We start from the raw sequence: 23,047 nt of genomic DNA, 5'->3' as shown, positions 1-23,047 counted from the left end.
AAACGTGTCTGAAAGAGGACAGATGGCTTTGGCTGAGAACACAGCAGGGAGAAAAAAAAATAGGTGGGCTCATGACAACATATGATGAGGGTGGCGTCTGTAAAATCAACGTTGACGCTTTTTGACAAATTTCTTTCAGATCGACACTAGTCCCAGATGATTTTCCTGAATTTCGTGTTAAATTGGAAGATTAAAAAAGCACAACATAGTAATTGTTCTATGTATAACAAACTATTATTTCTTTATTTGTGATATCTCTGCATTCCCTTTTTCTGCTAGCAAACCGCGGTGCTTATCGCCATTTCTACGCTTTTATGATACGGAACAACACGGCGATTTTGCCGGAGTTGACTTCTGCCGTTAACTCTTGCAGTTGTGATTTTATCGTCCAGTTTTGCTCTTTCTTTTCAATTGATTGAAGCATATTCAAGGGCAGCATCAACGTAGCGCAATAATAAAACTCTCATTGTCCCTCTGTAACTTAACAGGTTGACAGCTCGTGTTTACAAAGAGGCACGACGACTGAGATTTTAATAGAGATTTTGCGGCCGTGCCAATCGCTACACAGCATGTTCACACGCCTTTTTTTCTTCCTGTGTCTTTTGATCTCTTTTAGAATATTCTTTCCAATACAGTTGTCGAAAATTTGTTCTGCACTGTAGAAGTATATTGAAACATCATCTGCTTAGTAGTAACTTTATATGTTGTCATTGGTCATATCTAAGAACAAGACATAATCCATGACAAAACCATAAACAAACAAAAAATTTCTAATCAATTTGGAGAGGATTAAACAAACGGTGTGGATGCGATTAAGATTTAACCACCGCCCTCCCACACTACCCCACACGACCAAGTTTTGAAGAAAGTAGCCTTGCATATAACAAATCTGATAATGTGAAATCTTAATACTTCTTTGTTTGCTTTCGTCTATATTTTAAGCTTCACCCCACAATACCTGTCTGAGCTAATAACACAGTGATTTATAACTCAGAAAAACCATTGTCGCCATTTTCTCCACGTGGGTCTCTCACATTAAGCAAATTTGCATTCATACTGTCATGCACTCCCCACCTATATCCACACCCAGTTCACCGAACCCGTACATCTCCTTCACACACGCACACGTATGTGTATATTCAATCAAAGACGTTCATACGTGCAGGAATTTTTACCCCCAAGCCCCTTCTCCGCTCCTTCCCTTTCTCGAGCATACCACCATTATCATCGGCGACGAAAACAGGAAGAAGCTGCTTGCAAGACTGCACATGTTGTGTTCTCGATAACAGCCCCGAAACTAGATCTTGTAGGTCACTTCTTCTGTAGCAGTTGTTATTCTGATTAACACAAAGCAGGTCAAGGTGTCGAGACAACACAACAAGAGAGCAGCAACAACCACTGCAACAGCATGGCGGCTTGTCCGACGATCGAGCTACCTTCGGGGTACGCGATGCCTCTGGTGGGCTTAGGAACCTTCGACAACCTGAAGGTACGCCACCTTACCCCACTCCTCCCACGATTACCATTGCTTTCAAGCCTATCATCCTCTGTCACCTCCCCAAAACACTCGAGTTAGCTTAGTCACCCATCCCTCGTAGACCAACACGATGAAGCATATCTGGCTGCACTGCGGTTGTCACGCAAAACAAGAGCTGCATGCATCTTATTCTGCGAAGATCCTGTAAATTCATGCGATGAGACATGATGACATCTTGTTTGCTGAAGATTTAGCACGTATGTGCAGACACGGATGTCGAAATGCTGTATTTTAGTTCGTGTGTCAAGGTTTTCAGGAGAAAATGTGTGGTGACCTGCTTTTTTACATTTGAGAGGACAACCCGACCCGTTCATCGCCGCAGCGCTGGGGTTGTTTTTTTTATGAAAGAGAGGCGTGTGTGCATACGTGCTGATGAGAGAGTCCGTTCAAGGACTTGATACCGAGCGTCACGTGCACGGCCTGATAAGCACTTGAACTTACGCTTACAGTTACTGCCTTAACCGTGATTACTGCCTTGATGGTTCTTTGTGAACAAATGTAGCTGCTAATGATTACCTCATAAACCTCTCTTTCTTTTTTCTTTCTCTCTCTGTCTCTGCCCATTAGAGAAAGGGAAAGCTGACGCTACACACACTTTCTCGTAAGTAGAAGGCACATCCGTTTGTAGTGCATGCACACTAAAATGCTCTGCCTTTCTCCTTGTTTCTAAATGTTTAAGAATAATTTGTCTTCAACAGAAATTGAAGTGAAAGTGTGACAAATGACCAACTTTATTAATCCCAAAGAGCAATTATAGTCAGTTACAAAATAAGACATTTTTTTTCTCTAGAATTTGGTAGATGTAGGACGTGCTATTCGTTCGAGTCGCATTGGGAGTTTACAGAAGGTGGGAGGAAGACCTTGCAACCAGGTTTTTTTTTCTTTCTTTTTTCTCTCCAGGCAAAGCATATGTTTGCAAAAGACAAATACTCTTGTTAAGTCTGTCTAGCAGCTGCGCACATGTGTGTGTATGTGGCTGCGAGTCTGCATTTATTGGTCGTGCTCTAACCTTGTACCAGGCCTGACGAGAGGGGCTGGGGGACAGGTGGGTCTGGTGTACCCGGGCCTGCGACGGTATTTTTCCCTTTTCCTTTTCTTTTTCTTTTAAAGAAAGGTTGGCATAACATTCCTCACTCTGATCATTTTTAATATGAAGCGGATCAAGATCCTTTACTGTCATTTTTCTTCATTCACTAACCACTCACGTGTATACAACTCTATCCTCAAGTAGTGATGTAGACCCTAGTGCACTTGACCTCATGTTATAAGTCTATATTATGTAACTGAATGAAATGTAGATATTGGTAGTCGAATTGTGAGCATATTATTATATACTTGGAAAATAATTTACCATTACCAGGGGCCTGAAGAGGTCGTCTACCCAAGGCCTGAGCTGGCTCTCGGCGGCCTCTACTTGTACTGTGAACCTTACTGTGAACCTTACTGTGAACCTTACTGTGAACATTTCTACTCCGTTCTGCACCAAAGACTATCTTGGTCAGAAAACCTAGAGACTTGCCTAGACCTGTGGCGCGGGTTTTATTTATTTAGTTATTTTTGTCGCACAGGATGATATGATATGTGAAGCAGTCAAGGCTGCCCTGGATTCAGGCTATCGCATGGTCGACTGCGCATGGATCTACCGTTCCGAGTCCGCGGTGGGGGCCGCCCTCGCAGACAGGATCAAAGCAGGTGCTGTCACCAGGAACGAGTTATTTATCAGCACAAAGGTAGTTTTCGTTCTTGAGGTTAAGTTTCCTGGTACCTCTCCTGCTCCACGTCCTTGCTAATCGTTCCTTCAAAGAAAGATATCCCCTTCTTCCTTGCACCTCGAATTTTTAAGGAAAAAATTGTTCATGACCTGTAAGGAATTGTGTTACCATACTCTGTCTTGCAACATCCTGGGTTGTTTTTCAAGCTAACCCAGTTGTTAGTGCCGCAGTAATTATTACTGCTGTGATGTGTTTTCATATCTGGTAAATCTTTACTAGTAAATGCTATTATAGCTTTTGGCGACTAGTTTTTGATGATTTGAAAGCATAGTTGTAATATGACACGTTCTTTAATTAGGGATGTTTTTTCAACAAGATAACAAAGGCCTCTATACACTCACCTGCTCTTTGTGTTTGTATACAGCTGTGGAACACGTTCCACGAGCCCGACAGGGTTGAGGCAGGTCTTCGCGACTCTCTTAACGACCTTGGCCTGGACTACGTGGACCTACTTCTCATGCACTGGCCCATGGCTTTCAAGGTTTGTTCCTGTCCCTGACCCCCACTTTTGTCCATTTGTTCTGGTCTGGTTATACTCTCTTTGCTTCTCTCTCCCCCACCCTCTTTGTGTGCTAGAAGCCGAAGTGATATGTCTCGAAACCAAGACGTGGTGATGTCCTCGTTTAAATGACGGTGGAGTGTACAAATGTATAAAGCTTAGTTTCCGTAGATCTCAGTGAATCTCTTACGTTCTCGAGATACATGTCTACAAACATCACCATGTGCAATGTCAAAATTGTCATGTCACTGTACGCTTAATTAACATATGCTTCAGCTCTCCCATTGGCTGAGACTCTTAGAGTATATATGTATCCATGCACTATCCAGGCATGTGTATGGACTTCTTTCTGTTGGTGGTGATGTTTGTAGGCATATAAGTAGCTCAAATCAAAACGTTAAAGGTGTATTTACCCAGATCTGGGGAAAACAGTATCTTCTTGCACCCAGTCATCAGAGAAAAAAAATATTTGCACCCGACTAGTTATTTAAATATTTCTTTCTTATCGCCATCCTTGCCTCGCGTGTACGAACATATCTCCCGCTCTTTCCACACACACTCTCTCTCTCTCTGTGCAACCAGAACTCGCGTTAAATTTCTTTCCGTGATTTCTAAGGACTGACGACGATTAAAGTAGTGAGCCCTTTGAATGCCCAAAGGGCCATAGAATGATTAAGTATGTTTGTTGCCAATGCATTAGCAAGCACAGCTGTCAGCAGTACCTGGAATTATCCTTTTCCCTTTTTTTTTCATTGTGTGCTTTCTTGATAAAGACAGGAAAGAAAATGTCATGTAGCCTATCTTGCAGCCGCCAATTGCCAACACAACCCTGATAAAAAGGTCGAGCAAAGTTAAGTACAGGAAACATTACTCATTTCTTCACACGTTCTCTCATTAATTGTGCAAAAACAAACCAGTGTATGTACATACAGTTATTCCCTACTGTTCGTGGTCCGGCAAGACACACCATCCAACAGGATGCTGGATGGAACAAAAGGGAGGCGACTTCCTATCTATGAAGTCCTGAGGTCAAATGAAAGCAGGGCGAGCATTTTGTCTGCATGAGCCACGAGGGCAGAGAAGTGAAACCACTTTTTTTGAGGGGGGGGTGAGGTTGGGGGTCTTGCATTGAACTCGATAGATTAGAGAAACGACGCGGACTAGAGTTTACAGATAATACAAGTTTTTTTCATATTCACCACCCGACACATTCTTATTCACCACTCTAATTGGGCTTAAATCTCTCCTTCTCTCTCACTCTCACTCTCTTTCTCTCACACACACAGAAAGGTCGTATGCAACACAATATGTGCACATTAGTCCCCTTGCCTACCCCTCCCCCATCCTCCCCACCTTTCGTCAGGATAGGTGCACGTTGTTTTTGCGTATTCTGTTCGCCTGATGGCACAGCCGGGCCTATCTGTTATTGTTGAATTTTGTTATTTAATCTGTTTTGATGCACCTGGCATTTCCTGGTGTGGAGGCAAGAAGCAAAAGCACTTGCGATGTTGTGTCGTTGTGGTGCAGGAACAAACCGTGGAGAGGAAGGCCTGGATCCTCAACACACAGACAGAACCAGCGGACGTGGACTTCCTCGACACATGGCGGGTGCGTCAGGTTCCCTGCTAGAAATCATCTAAAGTGTTGATGGATTGGTAGTTGATCATTTTATTGGGGTTTTTTTTCCCTCTATCGTACTTTTACTTTCTTTTTTGTTGATTTCGTTTTGTTGTTGTTTGTTTATTGAAAAAAAAGATCAAGAGAAAAATCTTCAAGAAGACAATAAAAGCATATAACTTCCCCCTTACCACCCAATGCATTTGTTAGCAGTAATTTTTTTTTTTTTTGACCTCGTATCCTGCCTGCCGCAGGACAACAGAAAAAGCAGGGTCACGTTGCCAGGCTATTATCTTTACAATTTCTGAGTTTCTAGAGCGAGAGAGAGCCTAGACCAGGGTGGGCAAAAGTTTTTGAGAAACTGGGATGGTTTAGAGGGCCGGACTAATATAGCTAACTCAGTTTTACCAATATGTATATATATAGATATTACTGGTGGGCGCCCGGGCGGGCCGGTCAGAGACAGGAGGCGGGCCCGATCCGGCCCGCGGGCCGGCGTTTGCCCAGGTCTGGCCTAGACCATGAAGTAATGTGTGAAAAATGTTTGTCTGTCGGCTTGTAGCTGGGTGTTTGCAAGTAGAAGGGGTGAGGAGGGTGGAACACAATGAGAAGATGGTGGGGATGGACGTGTGTTGTTAAGCAGCGAGCAGTAAAGACGTCCTTCGCGTCTGCAGTTCTTTCACTTTGACCTGGTTTCATTACAGTTAGGGCGGTACACGTCAATGAGTGCAACAGCATTTCCATCGTGCTTTGAGCAAGTGCGAATGTCGGTGGAGGTGGAGGGGGAGTACTAATGAAATTGTATCGCAGTAGTCAGTCGGAGGAAATTGCTGAGCAGCAACCGTGGGGTTCCACGAGCACTCGGAAGGAAGTCGCGTTGTATCAAGTGCCGCTGTTGACCGAACGTTTACCTTCATCATGGGAGGCAACACTGCGGGCAACAGTTACAAAATGCAGCTGAGCAACAGCTGGACTTGCGTTGTTTTGAAAGTTGTTGTGCTCAAGAACGATCTACTGTTATAGCCAAGAAACTACTGCATTCACAAGCGGAATAAATTCTCTGGAGTAACGGACCTTGACAGTTAATTTTAAGATGGCGCCACGATAAGTAACGCGTGCTACGGGCAAGATGGTGTAAAGGGAGCGCCTATCGAACTTAAACTGTCCCCGTTTCTATTTGAAACGTAATAAAAAAAAAAGGTTACCATAAAAGGATAAAAGGGTAGATCGTGGCACCGGGCCATTAAGACTGCCAAAGATCGGGTTTCTGTATCCACTACCCAGTCCCATTCGCACCATTTCTTGTTACCGTTTTTTTCTGCTGCCTTCTACCTTTTATTGTCCCGACAAAGTGGGTTGTCAGTCGTAAATAAATATTTTAATCAACGACGACGCAGTTGTGCCACCTCACCTCACATATCGTAAATAAATATAAATCTCTAGAAATTGGTCTCTTTGACGGCATCCAACAGATTTACTGCCACAAGACAGCTTTTGATGCTGTCGCAAAGCCCAGAAATACGCTGACTATAAACAAGTGCCTCAGTACGAGGCACAGAACAGGAAGAAGGTTTGTTTGTCAATTCAATTCTCAAGTTTTGAGCTACGCCCATCCTCTTTCTGCTTTCCCCGTCACTTCCTTTTCTCGCCATTCTCCCCCCACCCTCTACCTCTCACACACATGTTGCGAAAGAAACTTCAAGTTCGTGTGCTAACATGAAAGGTAGATCCATTTTGCACGAAAGTCTGAGATGATATCCTTGATGGGGACGTGAGTGCGTGTGTGCGTGCGTGTGGGGGAGGGTAGTGGAAAGCGGCCGCTACATTCTTGAGTGCACGCGATGTCACGAACAGCGGTTACTCTCGCACTTTTTCCCACGGAACATCTTTGCTTCTTTATTGCGCAAGTGCTGGCAGTTATGTTGACTTTTGTCGCACCAACCCTTTGCAATATTATGAAGTTTTAAAAAAATATTAATAAAGAGGGAGGAAGGGTACAAGCGCAACGCGTGGGTTTCAGTTTGCACAGTGTGAACTTACCGAGACCAACAAGAAGACTGTAGCCGAGACATCAAGAGAAGCCTTCTTGGAAGCTTATGAAATTTTTGAGCGACTAATCATCGTATGATGACATCGTCCTTCATGTCCTCATGGTAATCAATATATACCTCAGTTTCTATTGACTTCAAGCAGTAGCGCGTATACTTAAAAGACCAAACATAAACACACTCGAGCAGCATGTTAATCACACATTTTGGACAGCTGGTAAACCAAAATGGCCTCTGACTAAGTTACGAGCGTTTCAAAATACGTCACGCTGAAATCCCTTCGTGTGCTACCACTTTTCCAAGAATCCGCAAACAGTCATCTGGTTACAGGGTGGCTGCAAACCTGCGACCTATTTTGACCCCTACTTTACCCATGTGTTCCCTCAGTCGGTGTAAGAGGTTTTGCAGGGTGAGCACTAGCTATGCCCTCTGACCACTCATCCTTGCTGACGAGAATTGGAATTTTGAGAAGCTCAAAGGAAACGTGTATAATCAAGCAGGACTGAGGGAGGTCAAGGAGGTCAGAATGTCTTACTAAGCGCCGACAGTAGATAGGTGGTAAGATGATAAAGAGCGGGTGTCGGGGAGGGGAGAGAGAATAGGGGGTTGAGAAGAGAAGGTCATGTCGACAGCAGAAGCGGAGAAAGCTATCCAATTATCTTACTGCAGTCAGGGAGAAAAAGTGGGGGTCCTCCCTCCCCTGTTCGTCAAAGCTTCTTGTAGGAGTTTTGAGGCTATAAATTATATATTATTTTCAGGCTTGGGTGTCAGAATCGCAAAGTAAAGGGATCGGATCATACCAATAAGCTCGGACGAAGATGATGTTATCGTGTTAGCCTCCCAGTCTTTTTCTTTAGAATCGAAACTAAGTTGGTAATGTTTCATACATACTGTTAAAATAAAGTAGAATACTGCGTGCCCTGTGGTCACCGAAATTAATCATGATGACTGTGATAGGCAGGGAAAGTGCTAAACCAGACGAACTCTATATACTTCTATCAGTTGTTTCTCTAGGTCTGGCACAAAGATTCTGTGTAACTTGATTCTGTGACAGAGATTTTTCATCTGGTCTTGCTCAAAGCTGGCAAGTGCAGTTGCTGTGTAAACTTTACAGTGTGGTAGGGTTCATAACATCAGATCACCGGAATTTCGTGTTGTACGTCTTTTCTTTGTCTGCTGTTGCGCAAAATTCAAATAAACACAACAATAGCGTATGCTATTATTCAGATTAAGCAAAAGGGTGTTTACAAATCAAGCATAAAATTTAACATAAAACATAATATTGGTGACTATTTATTTTAATAAGACCTTGACCTTTAATATACTGTGATTGGACATTGTCAAGCTAATAACATGCATTGCTGTTGTAGCCTGTTTTTACTGTTATAGTTGTTGCTAGAAACATATACGTCTGCCCAAGTTTTCAGTTTACAGATAAACATCTATGTCCTAGTGTTAGGTTTTACTTTATTTCCCTTCTTATAACACTAATTCTGGTGTTGTTGATTGAATAATGTTGTCATGATGCGCGCGCTCACTCAGGCGATGGAGGAGCTGGTGAACAAGGGTCTGGCGCGCTCTATAGGCATATCCAACTTCAACATTCAGCAGTTAACCCGCTTGCTGGATGCTCCCGGACTGCGCTACAAACCAGCAAACATTCAGGTATTCAACCTCGAGATTTCCGGTCTTTGTCGCTTATGAAGAACATTTTAAGATTGAGTCGGAATGCTCTGGCAGCAGATCAGATTCTATAACTATCTTACTGACACACACAACAGTGGGTAGGAGCAGGAAAGTGCTAATTAAAGGGAAATAACTTTTAAGAACTGACACAATCGGAATGTAGTTGTCTCCCGTTTATTCTTTATTCTGAAAGGTCGCTTTCTGCAATTTCTGTCTGGATCTCATTTCTCGATATCAGAGTAGTCCATACTTACAAGATATGCACGGTGATATTTTTGTAGCTTTTATTTCATGTCTGTTCGCATCAAGAAATTTAATAAAGTCCTGCAATGTGAGGAACTGAAGGTTATCACTGTAAGACGTACGCACTGAGCTCGTTGGACATTTCTCATTGCATAATCATGCTCGGTGGGTCATTACCACATCGGTTTCATTTAAGAGTAAAAACTCTGCTTTTTTAACGTTATTGTGCTTAGGTCGAAAGTCATCCATTCTTCCTGAACAAGGAGCTGATTGACTTCTGTCAAGGTAGAGGAATAACAGTTACAGCCTATTCGCCGCTAGGTAAAGGAGGGTCTACATAGTAAGCATATCTTCTCTTCAATTTTACTTTTCTTTTTTTCTTGTTTGTTTTTGCTCTGTCATCTGGGTGTGTGTGCTTCTTCTTCCTCTCTGATACATCCTGTTTTTGTTTGTTTGTTGTTGGTTTTTTTTTTTTTTTGTTTGTTTGGGTTTTTTGTTTTTTTTTTTTTTGTTCATTTTTATTTGTTTTTGACTTTTGATTTTGTGTGTGTGGTTTTTTTGTTGTTTTTTTTTTTTCTCAACTGATTCACTGTCTTTGTTATCAGCAGCATTTTCATAATCGCATAACCATAACGATTACTATAGAAAAATCAGACTTATATTGTTGGTACGTGGTTCTTCTTTTTCCTCCTTTTCTTGTTTCGTCTGCATGTGAAAAATGTCTCCACTCGTCGAAAGCTTGGCTAAGATTTGGCATTGAACCATTTATTCATCATCTTCTCGTAAGCTCATGCTGGCCTAGCAAGTTCTCTCATCGATTCCACAGTGAAAGCAGACGTCATACTTTCATTCATAACTTCGGTGATAACAAACATATTGTACTTGTAGCCAGGGCCGTGCTTAGGGGCAGGCGGACGAGGCATCTGCCTAGGGCCCCGCGCTTCAAGGGGCCCCGCGCTTTTGATTGTAAACTATTGACGAACGTTCAAATAAATTAATCGTAGGCTTATGTAGTAATGTGTATGTAGCATGCTGTCAATGATAAAAGACGATATATCCCTGAGGAAAAAAAGTGACTTTAGATCCCAACTAAAACCGTGTGATCCTGGCGTGAGGGCCCCGCACATGCCCTTTGCCTCGGGCCCCGCGGGGGCTAAGAACGGGCCTGCTTGTAGCATGATATACCGTTTGTGAGGCGACAAAATAGCAGACGACACGCGAAGTCTGACTGCTAGAGTGATTGTTCTTGTGGCAGGAGATGAGAGTAATCCTTCTTGTGCCTCTCTGCAAGAGGCGTCTTTATGTCGGCCCGTGCTAGTGGGTTTCTGTATTCATCACCAAAGAATAGGAATGGCTTTTCTTAGAGACACTTCACAGGGTGAAAGCAAACGTCAATAGGCCAGCTCAGACAGCTTGCAGAACACTCTTCACTCTACTTAGAGACTAAAAGAGCAGACGCCACTAAAATGTAAGGTCGGCAAAATGAGACAACAAATGAGATTTCGAGATCTCGAATAAATATACGCGTTTCTGCAAATCTCGACTACTTTCAAACCTAAAACATTTAGGATGTCTGCACGAATGCAAATCTTAACTTTAGGTCAGTCATCTTCGAACAGCTATTTCTCTACGCTTTGTTACTTTGTTTTTCTCTTTCTCTCGATCTCTCCTCCCTCCGTCCATTATACCGCCATCTTGTCTACCCATTTATGGAAGCATACATTAAGGAAGCAGGGATACTTTCGTGTGTGTGTGTGTGCGAGCGCTGCGCGCGCATTTATGCAAGATGAGGTTTACTTCACCAGTTTCTTTCTAACGGTAGTTGCTGTCACTGTCTTTCTCCCTCTAACATTTCAGACCACAAGACTGTCTTGATGAACCAATTTGATTAGAGTTCGCCCTGTAGCATTTATTCTACATCATTGCACACAGAGACGCCGGTTTCCCATCTACAAGTCGGCACGCACACAGACCGAGACTAACACGATTTCAGCGACTGTCGAGAACGTCAGAAGACGCACGGCGGATGAGCCGGGTATTAGCGCAACGGCAGCTTCCAACATTTCTTTTCACTGCGCATGACACACGTTTTCCTGCTTATTTTTTCCCCTTTTTTGCGTCCCTTGTGTAAACGGACATGAGACATGTAGTCTCATCTTAGCGATGAATGTAAAGTACAATTTTTTTTTTTTTTTTTTTTTTGTTGTTGCTGCTGCAACATAGGCGTAAACATGTCACGGACACTGGTCGGAGCTGTCTCTTTTTTCTTTTTCTTTCCTTCTACTTATTGATCCTTTTTATGAATTAAAGACCAACCTGAAATGTTTGCGTTTTTTTTTTTTAAAGATATCAGTAGATATAGGTGATATAAAACTAACCTATAAATTTCAGCCTCCAAAACCCATCCGTTAATTATCCGGTACCATTCGCTCCTGCGATCATCAAGCTCTGATAACATTGTACTACGTCACGTTGGTTCACCAATTAAACATTGCCAGCCGTCAACACCAATCAGAGAGAAAGAGAATGAGCAACCGTTGGGATTATTCGGAGACTGACAGTAGGCATTTCTCGTGGTTCTGAAAAACTGCTAATTTAGCACAAGAATTGCAGAATTTCAACGTCCGAATAGCACGACCAGTCGTTCTGTTTGGTGTTGACGGCTGAGCAATGTTGTGAATGTTGTACCAACGTGACGTAGTACACTGCTATCAGCGCTCGATGATCACAGGTTTCGAATCGCGTACTTTGCTGGCGGATAATTAATTAACGGATGGGTTTTGGAGGCTGAAATTTACAGGTTAGGTTTATATTGCTTATATCTACTGATATCTTCAAAAAACGCCAACCATTCGGGTTGGTCTTTAAATTTGCTTGTGTTCTGCAACAAAATCGTGATCGCTGTACACAAGATGCATTCTTCTGGATCTTATCATTTATCGTTTTCACCGTTATCGGGGATAATATTTGTTTTGGAGGAGACGGACTTATCCAAAATGACAAACACGAATACAGCATCAATATCACACTGTTATTTTTGCCACCACCACCACCAAAAACAATAACAACATAAAAATGACGACAAATATGACACGACGAAATAGACGATAAAAAAAACGAGCAAGCAGCTGCAATAACCTCACCATAAAAGGAAAAACACGAAAATTGACTTCCTGCTTCAACCCATTTAAATGACATCTGAAGATAAAAACAAAAATGCGCCTGTTATTTTTCTCTCGGCTAGGATAATGGCATCTCATGTCGTTTCGGGTTCTAGTCATGCCATAGCAAGCCAGCTGCTATTTGTGAGAGCACCTGAGCGCCTATAATTTTCTCGGAAATATGCAATCTCTTTTGCTAAGAACTCATTCAGTACGAACTGGAAAGTCAACAGGAAGCATGGTGACAGTTTTTCCCACGCAGCGGCAGATAATTCTAAATACCAGCGGAAAAGAAAAGATGGTCTGCCCCCCCGAGTGTGCTCCAGAAGTCCTGTTACCATGTTGGTATTTTGGCAGTACCTCCGGCAACTTTCCCCAACTTGAGTCGGCTTCAATGGTCAAATACTATTGAAAGCCAATAACCGTCGGTTGCCAGACAATGGGCTATCGATAGACGGTACACTTGATTACATCCACTTAAAATAATCTGGATAGAACTCAGTGAGTGGTCAAGCTGCGGAATACTCTTGTTACCGGCCCCTGACATCACTTTTGTCGTTTCTTGCTGAAAGAGGGTCTTTGTCGGGGAAGGTCATGTGTTGTTACAGCTTGTGCAACGACGTCTGTGCAAATATATGTCAAGACTTTTCAGAAATTGCTCTGAAGTGCTTACTCTTGGAGGCCAATAGATGCTCTGTTTGTTTTGCTTTCATCCAGACCCTGAATTACAGAAAACAACAAAGGAAGACTTTGTTTAGCCTAGTTTAAAACTCCTGTGTGTGTTGCAGCGTGTGTGTGTGTGAGAGAGAGAAAGAGAAAATATACCGAGTTCGCGCGTGTGCCCACACACCTGTTTTGTGTTTACATTCCAGCGCTGGAAAACCAACAGAAAACATCCTGGAGCACCCTACTATCACCTCCATCGCGAAAGCACAAGCTCATTCACCAGCACAGGTAGGCCATACTTCCTCCCTTCTGGGAGCTTTTCTGCTAATCTTGAAAAACTTTATTAAGCCATTACAACAGTCATTTCTCCTGTTTATCATGAAGTCACCAAACTCAGCTTTCTGGACTTGCCCCATTCAGCAGACAAAGAGCAGCACCACGCAGCATTTCGTTAGGATCTGTGGGCGTCTGCCTGTTCTCTTATCTCTTGTCTGCAAATTGTTTTCCTTTTAAGAGAGTAAATAATTTAATATAACATATAGAGGGGTGGGTCGTGTGTTCAGTGGGTTAATAGTGGGAGGAAGAAAGGCCTCTCTCTTGCCCTCACACACACACACAGAGCAAGTATGAGAAAGGAAAACGTCCGACCCGATTACAGATTTACTGACGAATTACAATGGTTTTTTTTTTATCTTCTGTCTACTCGGTTTGCTGTGAGATCAGGTCGTTCTTCGCTGGGCTCTTCAGAGAGGACTGAGTATTGTGCCCAAGAGCTGCACACCTGTCAGGATTAGGGAGAACATCCAGGTATTTCTTTCACCAAGTGGGTCTTCTTGCTGTGCGTGCTTGCGTCTGTTGTCATGTGCGTGCTCGAGAGTAGTATGTCTACGTGTCAGAGTGTGTGAAGCGGTGGAAATTTTCTGCCGAGGAAATACCGACAGTAATAATAAGAGAAAAATAATAATTAGTAATTATTACCTAACTGCCTGTGCGCCGACAGCCACGGATTTGAGCCAGTCATTATTAGTAACATTGTTAGGACAAGCTTTCTCCCTCCGAGTCTTTAAATCTTCTATTTTATGAATGTGTGCAGAGAGGTGTGTGTGTGTTTTTTTTCTGAATGATAAGAAGTGGAAAAGTTGCGCTACAACTCTCGCTTGCCTTTGCAGCTATTTGACTTCAGTCTTACCGAGGATGAGATGGCCGCCATTTCGCTTTTGGACAAACACAAGCGGCTGGTAACCCTGGAAAAGTGAGTGTATGCATAACGACTTCTGAAGATAAGAGTTCAGTGGTACAATGAGACTTTGCTCAAAGTTCACGTATGATGTTCTGGGGGCGTTTCTTTACCAGACTAATATGGACGAGGTTTAGTAGAGTCTAGCAAAGGGTTTACATGACAGTTACATAAAACTCTGTTCATAGCAGTTTTCTGTCTGTTGCAGCTTCAAGGGCTTTCCAGAATATCCCTTCAAAGATATTTCAGGATGTTAAGGCTTCCACCTCGTCTTTAGTTTATTTTTCTCTACGAGTTCACAGTATAGAAGGCAATAAATTTCGAGTCTAGTCATGATTCAAGTATTAATCAGTCACCTTATTATATCACCACAAGAAGTTGGAGGTGATTTTAGTAGAAAACTCTTTTATTGACTTTTATTGTCCATTCATCCCTCTCAAACCCCAGTGACATCCATGTTCTGTACAAGCGGTCCCATGATGCAGCAGTCACAAACACAGTAAAGTATCCTGGGACATGCCCTTGTATCTTGCCTCGGACACAAGCAGCTTCTCTCACATTTTGGCACCAGTTTGCGTGGTTGAATTAACACATTTATATACGTCGGTGTAAATTACCAACGACTAACAAACCGCCAACGTTTCGCACTGACCAACGGGCACCATGAGCTCGAGTACTCAGGTGACCAAGTTCGTCAAAGAGCAGGCTTGGAGGACAAACGGGAGGAAAGTGGAACTTATTGAGAGCTAGTCATGTTTGCCAAGAATCACGACAATGAAATTATCATTTTAAATCATCGCACATTTACCTCATGATTGTTACGAAATAGAATAACAGTGAAACGTTTTAAAGCGTCGCATTTTGTCCATTGTCTCGGAAAACACAGCGAAGAATACTTCTCCGCACCGTACATCCTCCTTAGCAGTTCAGCGTTTGTGAAACTCTTGATGCCAGCAAAAGAGTTATATTCTGAGATGTAAACAAGGATTCAAGAAAGCTCAGTGACATGCAGACGTACTTTAGACTATTTTATAAAGACTGTATATAAATTGTACTGACTTTTGGAACTTTTTTGTTATTTTTTTCTGCACAGGTATGTATCAGTTTCGTGGATTTTCTACTCGGTTGTCAGTAAATGGATGGATGAATGGATGGATGGATTGATGGATAAATAGCTTGGTAGACTGGGCATACTGGACTTAAAGACTCTCCTTTAAATCACGGATTTAAAGTCATAAGGGCCTGTAATGGTCGAAAGATATGCGTTGCGTGTAATGGAATATTTCTGTCTCTTGCATCCAAAGAATTTTGACCAGCTATATAAGCCTGTGCAAAGAGCACAAAAGTTCAGTCAAATGCGTGATAAATCATGTTTCTGAGTGTTTCGTCCAAATCATCGAAGCACTGTGTAAGAGCTCAAGGGGCGCAGTAGTACTGGGTAGCCAAATGGGAGACATCTGTAAAGGGTGCCTCTAACAATCTGTACTGTTCGAAATATTTTAGGAGAACATTATGCGAGAAACCATCCACGACCATCACACTTCCATTTCCATCGGTGAAGTCCGATATGCAATCTTCACTTTTCAGACGACGTCGGCCTGACGGGAGGCACAGAATGAGAACTACAAGATCTTACCAAGAGACTGACAGTTCGTACACATATGGAATGGAGATCAGCACTGGCAAGAGCAAAGTTATTGTCTTGAACGGAATATGGTTCCAAACGGTAAACAGCTTTTAAGTACATAGTTGGCCACTCTCTCCAATGATGGCAACCCCACGGTGACAGATATCCGCATCAGTCTGCGGCTCTGGCAACAGACAGAATCTGTCGCAGCCATGACACGAGATTCACTGCGAAATACAGTAAGTCCGTCGTAGTACCGAACCTGATATGAAACGTGGACTCTGCTTCCCGATACGGAGAGAAGGATCTAGGAATTTGAAAACAATCGAGCAGATGTTTGTAGTTTAGTATTTAAAAAACGAAAAAGGAACATTAACCAAAATTTGGAGAAATATTATATTGTGTTCAGCTTTACCCTTCATTAGGAAAAAACCTTGTACCCCACTAGACCTCAAATTTTATTTGTTATTTAACCCCAGTTGCCTCTTCACGACAACAGTCCTCGGTTGCCGTTGCCCACCTATTCTGTGGGAAAGCCGAGATGGTCGGGGCAGACTGTACCGTCTGCTCCCTGCTGCCGCGCCGTGTGTTGCTCCTGCCACTACCACCACCACCAGCAGCAGTAGTACAACGACCGCAGCAGCTGCGCAGACTTTGCCGGAAGTTGGAGTTGAACAAACCGTACAAGACGGGGTTGACGAAGACAGAGATAAGCGCGAACAGCAGGCACAGGGCGTAGACGAGGCAAAACTGCTCGGCAGACCTGAAGACGGAGTAGTCGAAGTCGGCGAGGATATTGACGATGGTGATGGGCAGCCACTCCAGGGAGAAGGTGAGGAGAGATGACGCTCAACAGCGCCATGTTTTTGCGATGGCGATGCAGCTTCCGGCGGCTGACCTTTGGCCTCGCACGGCAGGTGCGTGTGAGTGCGCAGGAAGCGGCAGATGAGGAGATGCAAGGCCGCGACGGTGGCGCCGGGTAGGACGTACTGGAAGAGAAGGACGCAGACGGTGTAGACGCCCAGCAAGGCATCCGACTCCCAATGCTCCACGCATAATGTCAGCAGCACGTCGCCGGTCAGGTTACGCACGTGCTGCAAGCGATGGGTCAAAGCCAGTGGGGTAGACAGCGCGAGGGAGAGGAGCCAGACAGCCGGGATGACGAGCCGTGCATGAGCCTGCTGGCTGGGCCTGGTTCGCGCAGTGCAGACGATGGCGCAGTAGCGGTCGACGGCGATGCAGAGGATGGTCAGATGGAGACGAAGACGTGGGTCAGTTGCAGCGTCGGGGCCACGCGGCACAGCACCTCCCCTAGAGGCCAGTTCTTCCTGGTCAGGCGCAGCAGCGTGAAAGGGATGCAGAGCACGCAGATGAGCAGGTCGGACAGGACCAGGTTCATCACGTACCAATTGCGCGGCGAGCGGAGGTTGCCCTTGCGCAGGAGCACCAGCCCCACGAGGGCGTTTCCCAGCAACCCCATGCCCACGGCAGCGCAGAAGGCCACGACGATGCATATCTCGGTGGAGGGTTCGAACCAGCGGCTGTCGGCATAAAGACCGCTAGAGGTCAGCAGCTGATCCATGGTCAGGTTGTACTCCGCCAGCATCGACAGGTCTTGCTCTGCCACGGCTATCTCCATCGTGTGGCTGGCGTTGACCATCTGAAACACAGCAGTCAAACGAATTCCTGAACACGGCTCATTGACTTTTTATTGGTAAACGATCTCTTAGTTCTCCTCTTCCGCATACCTCCCCCATCCTGATCTCGTCCTTTCTTCTGCCATTCCTCAACTGTAAATAGTTTGACTAAATCTCAATTATATAATTAATCTCAAAACATCTCAAACTTTGTATCTGAAAACATGTACCTGAAACCTTCTGGAGAAATACAGCTTATTCATTCTGGAATTTAAGGATACTTTTCTGTATTAAAAAGCATTATGTGCGCTTTCACAAACCAGCTCCGGTAAAAATGTAGCATGCAAGTTCAGTTTCCCTTCAAATCTGCTAGCTCAGTTTCATCTATTTATTCGTTAAAAGAAAAACATTCCTCGTCGTTAGCCCCATCGTCATCATCTGCTCCTTTTCGTTTAAAAAAAAAAGTTAAGCGAAACCAACAGCAAGAAAAGACAAAGTTAATTGAGCCAAACACACACAAGCACGCACACAAACAGCAAGGGCTGCTCTCGACTTGACCACAACGAAGGGGCATGGAATGGGGGCATTTCCTCAATTATTCAGCTCATGCGCAGTTCGCGCTCGTAGGTGGTTCAAGCGGAAGCTGGGGTCTGTCTGTTAGCCATTCAGTTACCTTAACCGAGACATACGAATGTAATAGGTGTGAAAAAGATCACTGTTGTATTATAAACTGTCGCAACGGTAAATTTGAAAAAGGCAGGAGAATATTAAGAATTATCTGCTTTCCAAGTGGCAAATGCCTAAATTCCAAAGACGAATATTAATGTAAGCGATACGAAGAAAAAATGTGCTGACAGCAGTATGAGGTCGAAATTTCGCATCAGGATTTTCAGATAAATTACCAGTATTTAATCAGTTCGATCCCAATTTTACATCGTGGGTATAAAAAGCAAGTGATAACACAAGGGTCTCTGCGACGAGCGAAACAGCGGCTTACAGTGTAATCTCGAACATCTTACAGTGTAATCGAACATCTTACTGTGAAATCGAACATCTTACAGTGTAATCGAACATCTTACAGTGGAATCTCCAACCTTACAGTGTATTCTCGAACACCTTACAGTGGAATCTCGCCAGCAACTAAGGCTGCATCACGACAAAGAAGCCGGCCATGCTAATAGACTAATATTGAGACGAAATTCTGAACATAGGATAGCCCATCCTCGATGCACTGGTGACAAGTTGAGAAGATGGAAGCTCGACCCAAAAGGTATTTTTCAGAAGATATAGTTTTCTTGCTGTGTGACATCACGTCGCCTAACTACATGTTGCATAACATGTGCCACTCCCAATATCATACTTCCCAAGGCAACATCAAAGTGACCTGCAAGTAGAATGCGCAGGAATGAAATTTTGCTCCAGGCCGCGTAGCTGAAACTGCCTGACATAAGAAAAACAACAAGAAAATGGAAGGTGAGGTATTCCGGTGCCTAAACACCTTCCCGTTGCTGGCAGCATTTCCAGCAGAAAATGTTTCTCTTCGGATCCCATGGGACCCGGAGGCAACTACAATGCTGCTGGACCAAAGCTAATTAACCTTTTTCCCGTCCTGCCAACACATTTGCTAAAATCCTGTTTGGTATGCCGCATTGATGTTATCTCTGCTCTCCATGTGACCTCGCGATTGTTCATTTGTTTGTTTGATGTTTCTGGAATTAAAACGAAATCAAAACAACAGCAAATCGAGAATCTGTCAAAACTGTAAAAGCTGTAAAAAGAAGTTCCGTGCAAAATAATCATCTTAGAGACAGCGGTCTGCATTTTAACACTGAATGAGTCATTATCTTTGCCATTTACAGCCAAGACGCAGGCTGAACGTGGATTTCCGCAGACGAATGGTTAGACCCTCTTCCGGCTTTCCAAACGAGGCCTTGTGGGCTTCTTGGATACGAGGAAGGATAGTGAGGGCTTCAGAAGGAAAGACTGTGTGTCATTCTCTACAAATGATGACAGATATGATTTGGGGGATAGACTTTTATTTCTTTCGCTTGCAAGCAACACCAATGTTTGAAAGTTTTGAATTTGAAAAAAAGCTGAGGAGATCAGGACACGCGCTTTTGACGAGCCTGTTTATGTTTTTTAAAACTGAAATATCCTACAGAATGAAAGTTCAGATCAGGTTACAAAAATATTTAGTGCATTTATTCTGTGCTTGTGAATAAAATAATGCAGACCCTTTAGAGTTTATTTGCACATGTTGGTAAACAATCTTGCAAAAAAAAAAAAAGCAATAAACATCAAAATTAAAAGTAATTCTCATGTTTCATGTTTGTTTCGAATAACTACCTTGAGAAACATTTTCTTCATCTTTTATGAATAAAAGAACATCATATCGGCTTCTAAAAAACATGTTACTAAAATCTTGCATGTTCTTTGTGTGGAGATAGTGTCAATTATTTGAATGATCACATCTGTGTTGAAGCCATCTTTCTAGCGAAGGGAGGTCTTCTCACACATTTGGAGGCAAGGGGAGAAAGTGAAGCACAGAACGGGATGGACACGGTGTCCAGATTACAGGCCTAAACACTGTTGCTTTGCAGTCGGAGTTCAGAACAGTAGACATTATTTCCTGTCATCAGATGCTACAGCGGTCGTAGACTACAAGCCCCGGAAGACATTATTTAACAGCTATTCCTTTCATCCCTTTTCCCCACTTCCTCAACGAATGGTCTTTTTTCTGTTGGAATAATTGCACCCTACTACAAGCAATTTCTTCTCGAATTTGTCAGTCCGCAATTTTGAAAATGGAGAGGGACGAGGTAGTCAGGGGTACTGGTAGGGAGGGGCAGTTAGAAGGTAAGGGAGTGTAGACAGGATAGACACTGGTCAGACTGTAGAATAAAAGAGTGGGACAGGGAGTGTAGCTAGTGAGGCACACGGCCAGAACAGTCCTGCAGACACGGGGAGATGCAGTGACAAGTTAATAAACATTTTAAGTACAATGTCCGTTGATGAAAGCGACAGGTTAATAAATATTTATTGTCAGAACGGAGGCGATTGCGAGGGCTTTCAGACAAGCAGCTGGAGTCATCCGTCGTCATCGACTTGCCTCGTCCATTTCCTTACCACAAACACTTCTAAACGAAGGACTAGAAGGGGGAGCTGGGACTATTAGGAGTCTGATGGCCACCCTTGAGCAATTCGACTTTTTAAACATCTTCCCCATCCACCACCGTCGATAAGCACACAGATGCTTGCAACTTGAGTACACAAGAAAGTCAAGGGGATATAGGTGGAATGTGTGTGTGAGAATACATTCCCCTTGAAAAGAATGTCACCAGCCGTGAATCTTCTTTATAGGGCATGTTACAAAGCAGAAGCACAAAACAAAAATAAAAGCAAACAAAACAAAACAAAAGTACAAAAAGCAAAACAAACAAAACAAAACCACAAAAAGCAAAATAAAAGCACAAAACTAAACAAACTTAACCAAAAAAGAAAAAAACTCATAACTTTCATTTGCGGTATCATTGATATAGTCCCCACAAATCGTGTTTTTTCATTGTCTTCCAGAACACAGACACCGACATCGAGCAGAAAAAATGCAACTGTATCGTGTTTGTGCAAACGTGCGTAAGTGTGTCTGCCATCTCCGGCACCACAGCAAAGCCCTGCAGCAGTCCACGAGGGACGCTAGCTTTTGTTCGTGTGCTTGCATTCATCCCGCAAGATGCAATGGAGGGAGAGGGAAAAGATTGCAGCAAATACCTGGGGAAGACCCTTCATGGCGTGAATAGGTGGAGGGGAGGGTTAAGGCCTGATCAGATCGTGCCAAGAATTGAAATGTTCGTGAGAGGAACTCTTTGGTCTCTGACGTCAGTTCTGCCCGTCTAGCAAAGGGAACAAAAGATCCAACACCTTTGTCGTCGTCGTCGCTATCACTGACAGCCAGCAGCAACAACAGCGGTGGAGAAGAGACGCTAGACGATCTACTCCATCTTTTCATTTTACTGGGAAAAAACCCCTCCTTAACATTTTCTACTTTTACCCTCACATGTTTTCACTGTTATCCTATGCACAAGCTGCAGTCATGAAAAAATTTATTATACTTTTTCTCGAAGACTTGGAAGGAATCGATGGCTACTGGTAGATGAAAAGATGGCGAAAAATCGTCCAGCAGTCCAGATTTTACACTGCTCTGTCTTTAACATAAGTGAGGATAGTAAAACAAGCAAGATGGTAATCACTTTCATCTGTTTTGTTGATATTTGATAATTAGAGTTGTTGAATAATTAGTAGTAACTTTCTGAATGTGTATTAAGAATCAGTTATTGTCAACAATTATCGTATGTATTTTATTAAGGCGATTTTCTGAGAGTGAGCGTCGGCTTAATATTTCTTGACCCCAACGTGACCCCCGCTGTAATCTGCCTCGCGCGGACTTTTCTGTGAGGTGAGAAAGCTGGTAATTGCCTTTTTTGGTCTTCCTCGCGCTGAGGAGAGATTAGGCATTGTTCAGTTAATTGCTTCTTTCCGTCTCTAGTTATACCGGTCTGTCAGGGTGTACAGTTTTCGTCCCCCACAGTGAGGGAATGGTCTGCCTGCCTGTGCCTTCTTTTATCCCCGCTCTCTTCATCCTTCTGTATTTTTCTGCGCTAGAGTATAAGTTTCTCTTCGTAGATATTTTTTCCTATTTTTGCCCATTTTTTATTTCATGCAGGCATTAACCATTTAATGAAAGGATTAAAGGCCAAGGGGAGAGAATAGACTTGATACGTGATGCTCTCCCTACATTGTACAGCAAGTAGAGAAATATGAGAATTGAGCGAGAATTAGAAGACCAGAGATGCTTGAGAAAGAAAAAAATTCTTCTCATCTCTCAAAGATAAAAAGAAAAAACTGAGAGAGAAAGATTAGAGATAGATTACAACGAGAAAGAGAGAAGAACGGTTTTAACAAAATGGTGGGGTTTTTTTTTTTTTGTAAGGATGGGGGAAGATGTCACAGAAAGGTGAATGACGTTAACGAGTCGGAACAGATCGGGTTTCCAAGCTGCACCTGTTGAATGAGTAATAGGTTGTTTGTTTTGTTTTTTTTAAAGAGGGAAGACTCTAGAAAGGAGAAGACAATATAATGAATCGTCGCCGGCCAGCGCTTCCCTTACCAGGGAGACAAGGCATAGAAAGGTCCGTTACTATCGTACTTCGGATTTTCGTACAAGTTAAATTTTTTCTTGTATTTTTCTATGAATTTCTATTAGTGATGTGTTGCTTTTTGAAATTTTCATCAGCTTCTAAGAAACTATTGCAGAAATAAA

The 23,047-nt window shown here is 43.2% G+C and overlaps 2 protein-coding genes across 3 annotated transcripts; one reads left to right on the top strand and one right to left on the bottom strand.

Annotated features, from left to right (window-relative positions):
• Window positions 1–1,348: 1,348 nt before the first annotated feature.
• LOC112564421 (1,5-anhydro-D-fructose reductase-like) lies at window positions 1,349–15,533 on the top strand. 2 transcript variants are annotated; one of them, XM_025239221.1, is made up of 10 exons: window positions 1,349–1,489; window positions 3,106–3,267; window positions 3,674–3,790; window positions 5,336–5,416; window positions 9,016–9,138; window positions 9,636–9,742; window positions 13,436–13,517; window positions 13,953–14,036; window positions 14,399–14,481; window positions 14,675–15,533. In XM_025239221.1, the coding sequence occupies exons 1-10, from the start codon at window positions 1,409–1,411 to the stop codon at window positions 14,721–14,723; spliced, it is 969 nt and encodes a 322-aa protein (XP_025095006.1). In that variant the 5' UTR covers window positions 1,349–1,408; the 3' UTR covers window positions 14,724–15,533. The 2 variants fall into 2 exon arrangements, with proteins under 2 accessions (XP_025095006.1, XP_025095007.1); XM_025239222.1 differs by lacking the exon at window positions 1,349–1,489 and adding an exon at window positions 2,016–2,138.
• A 537-nt stretch (window positions 15,534–16,070) lies between these two features.
• On the bottom strand, window positions 16,071–17,861 carry LOC112563469. The gene is given in 2 exon segments (XM_025237343.1): window positions 16,071–17,512; window positions 17,515–17,861. Coding segments are annotated over 2 exon segments (1,179 nt in total). The 5' UTR covers window positions 17,733–17,861; the 3' UTR covers window positions 16,071–16,551.
• Between the last annotated feature and the right edge of the window lie 5,186 nt (window positions 17,862–23,047).

This window comes from Pomacea canaliculata, linkage group LG5 (assembly GCF_003073045.1).
Source record: "Pomacea canaliculata isolate SZHN2017 linkage group LG5, ASM307304v1, whole genome shotgun sequence".
Taxonomy (NCBI): Eukaryota; Metazoa; Mollusca; class Gastropoda; order Architaenioglossa; family Ampullariidae; genus Pomacea; species Pomacea canaliculata.
The sequence above is the reverse complement of the archived record's forward strand: the minus strand, read 5'-3'. Positions and strand labels throughout refer to the sequence as shown.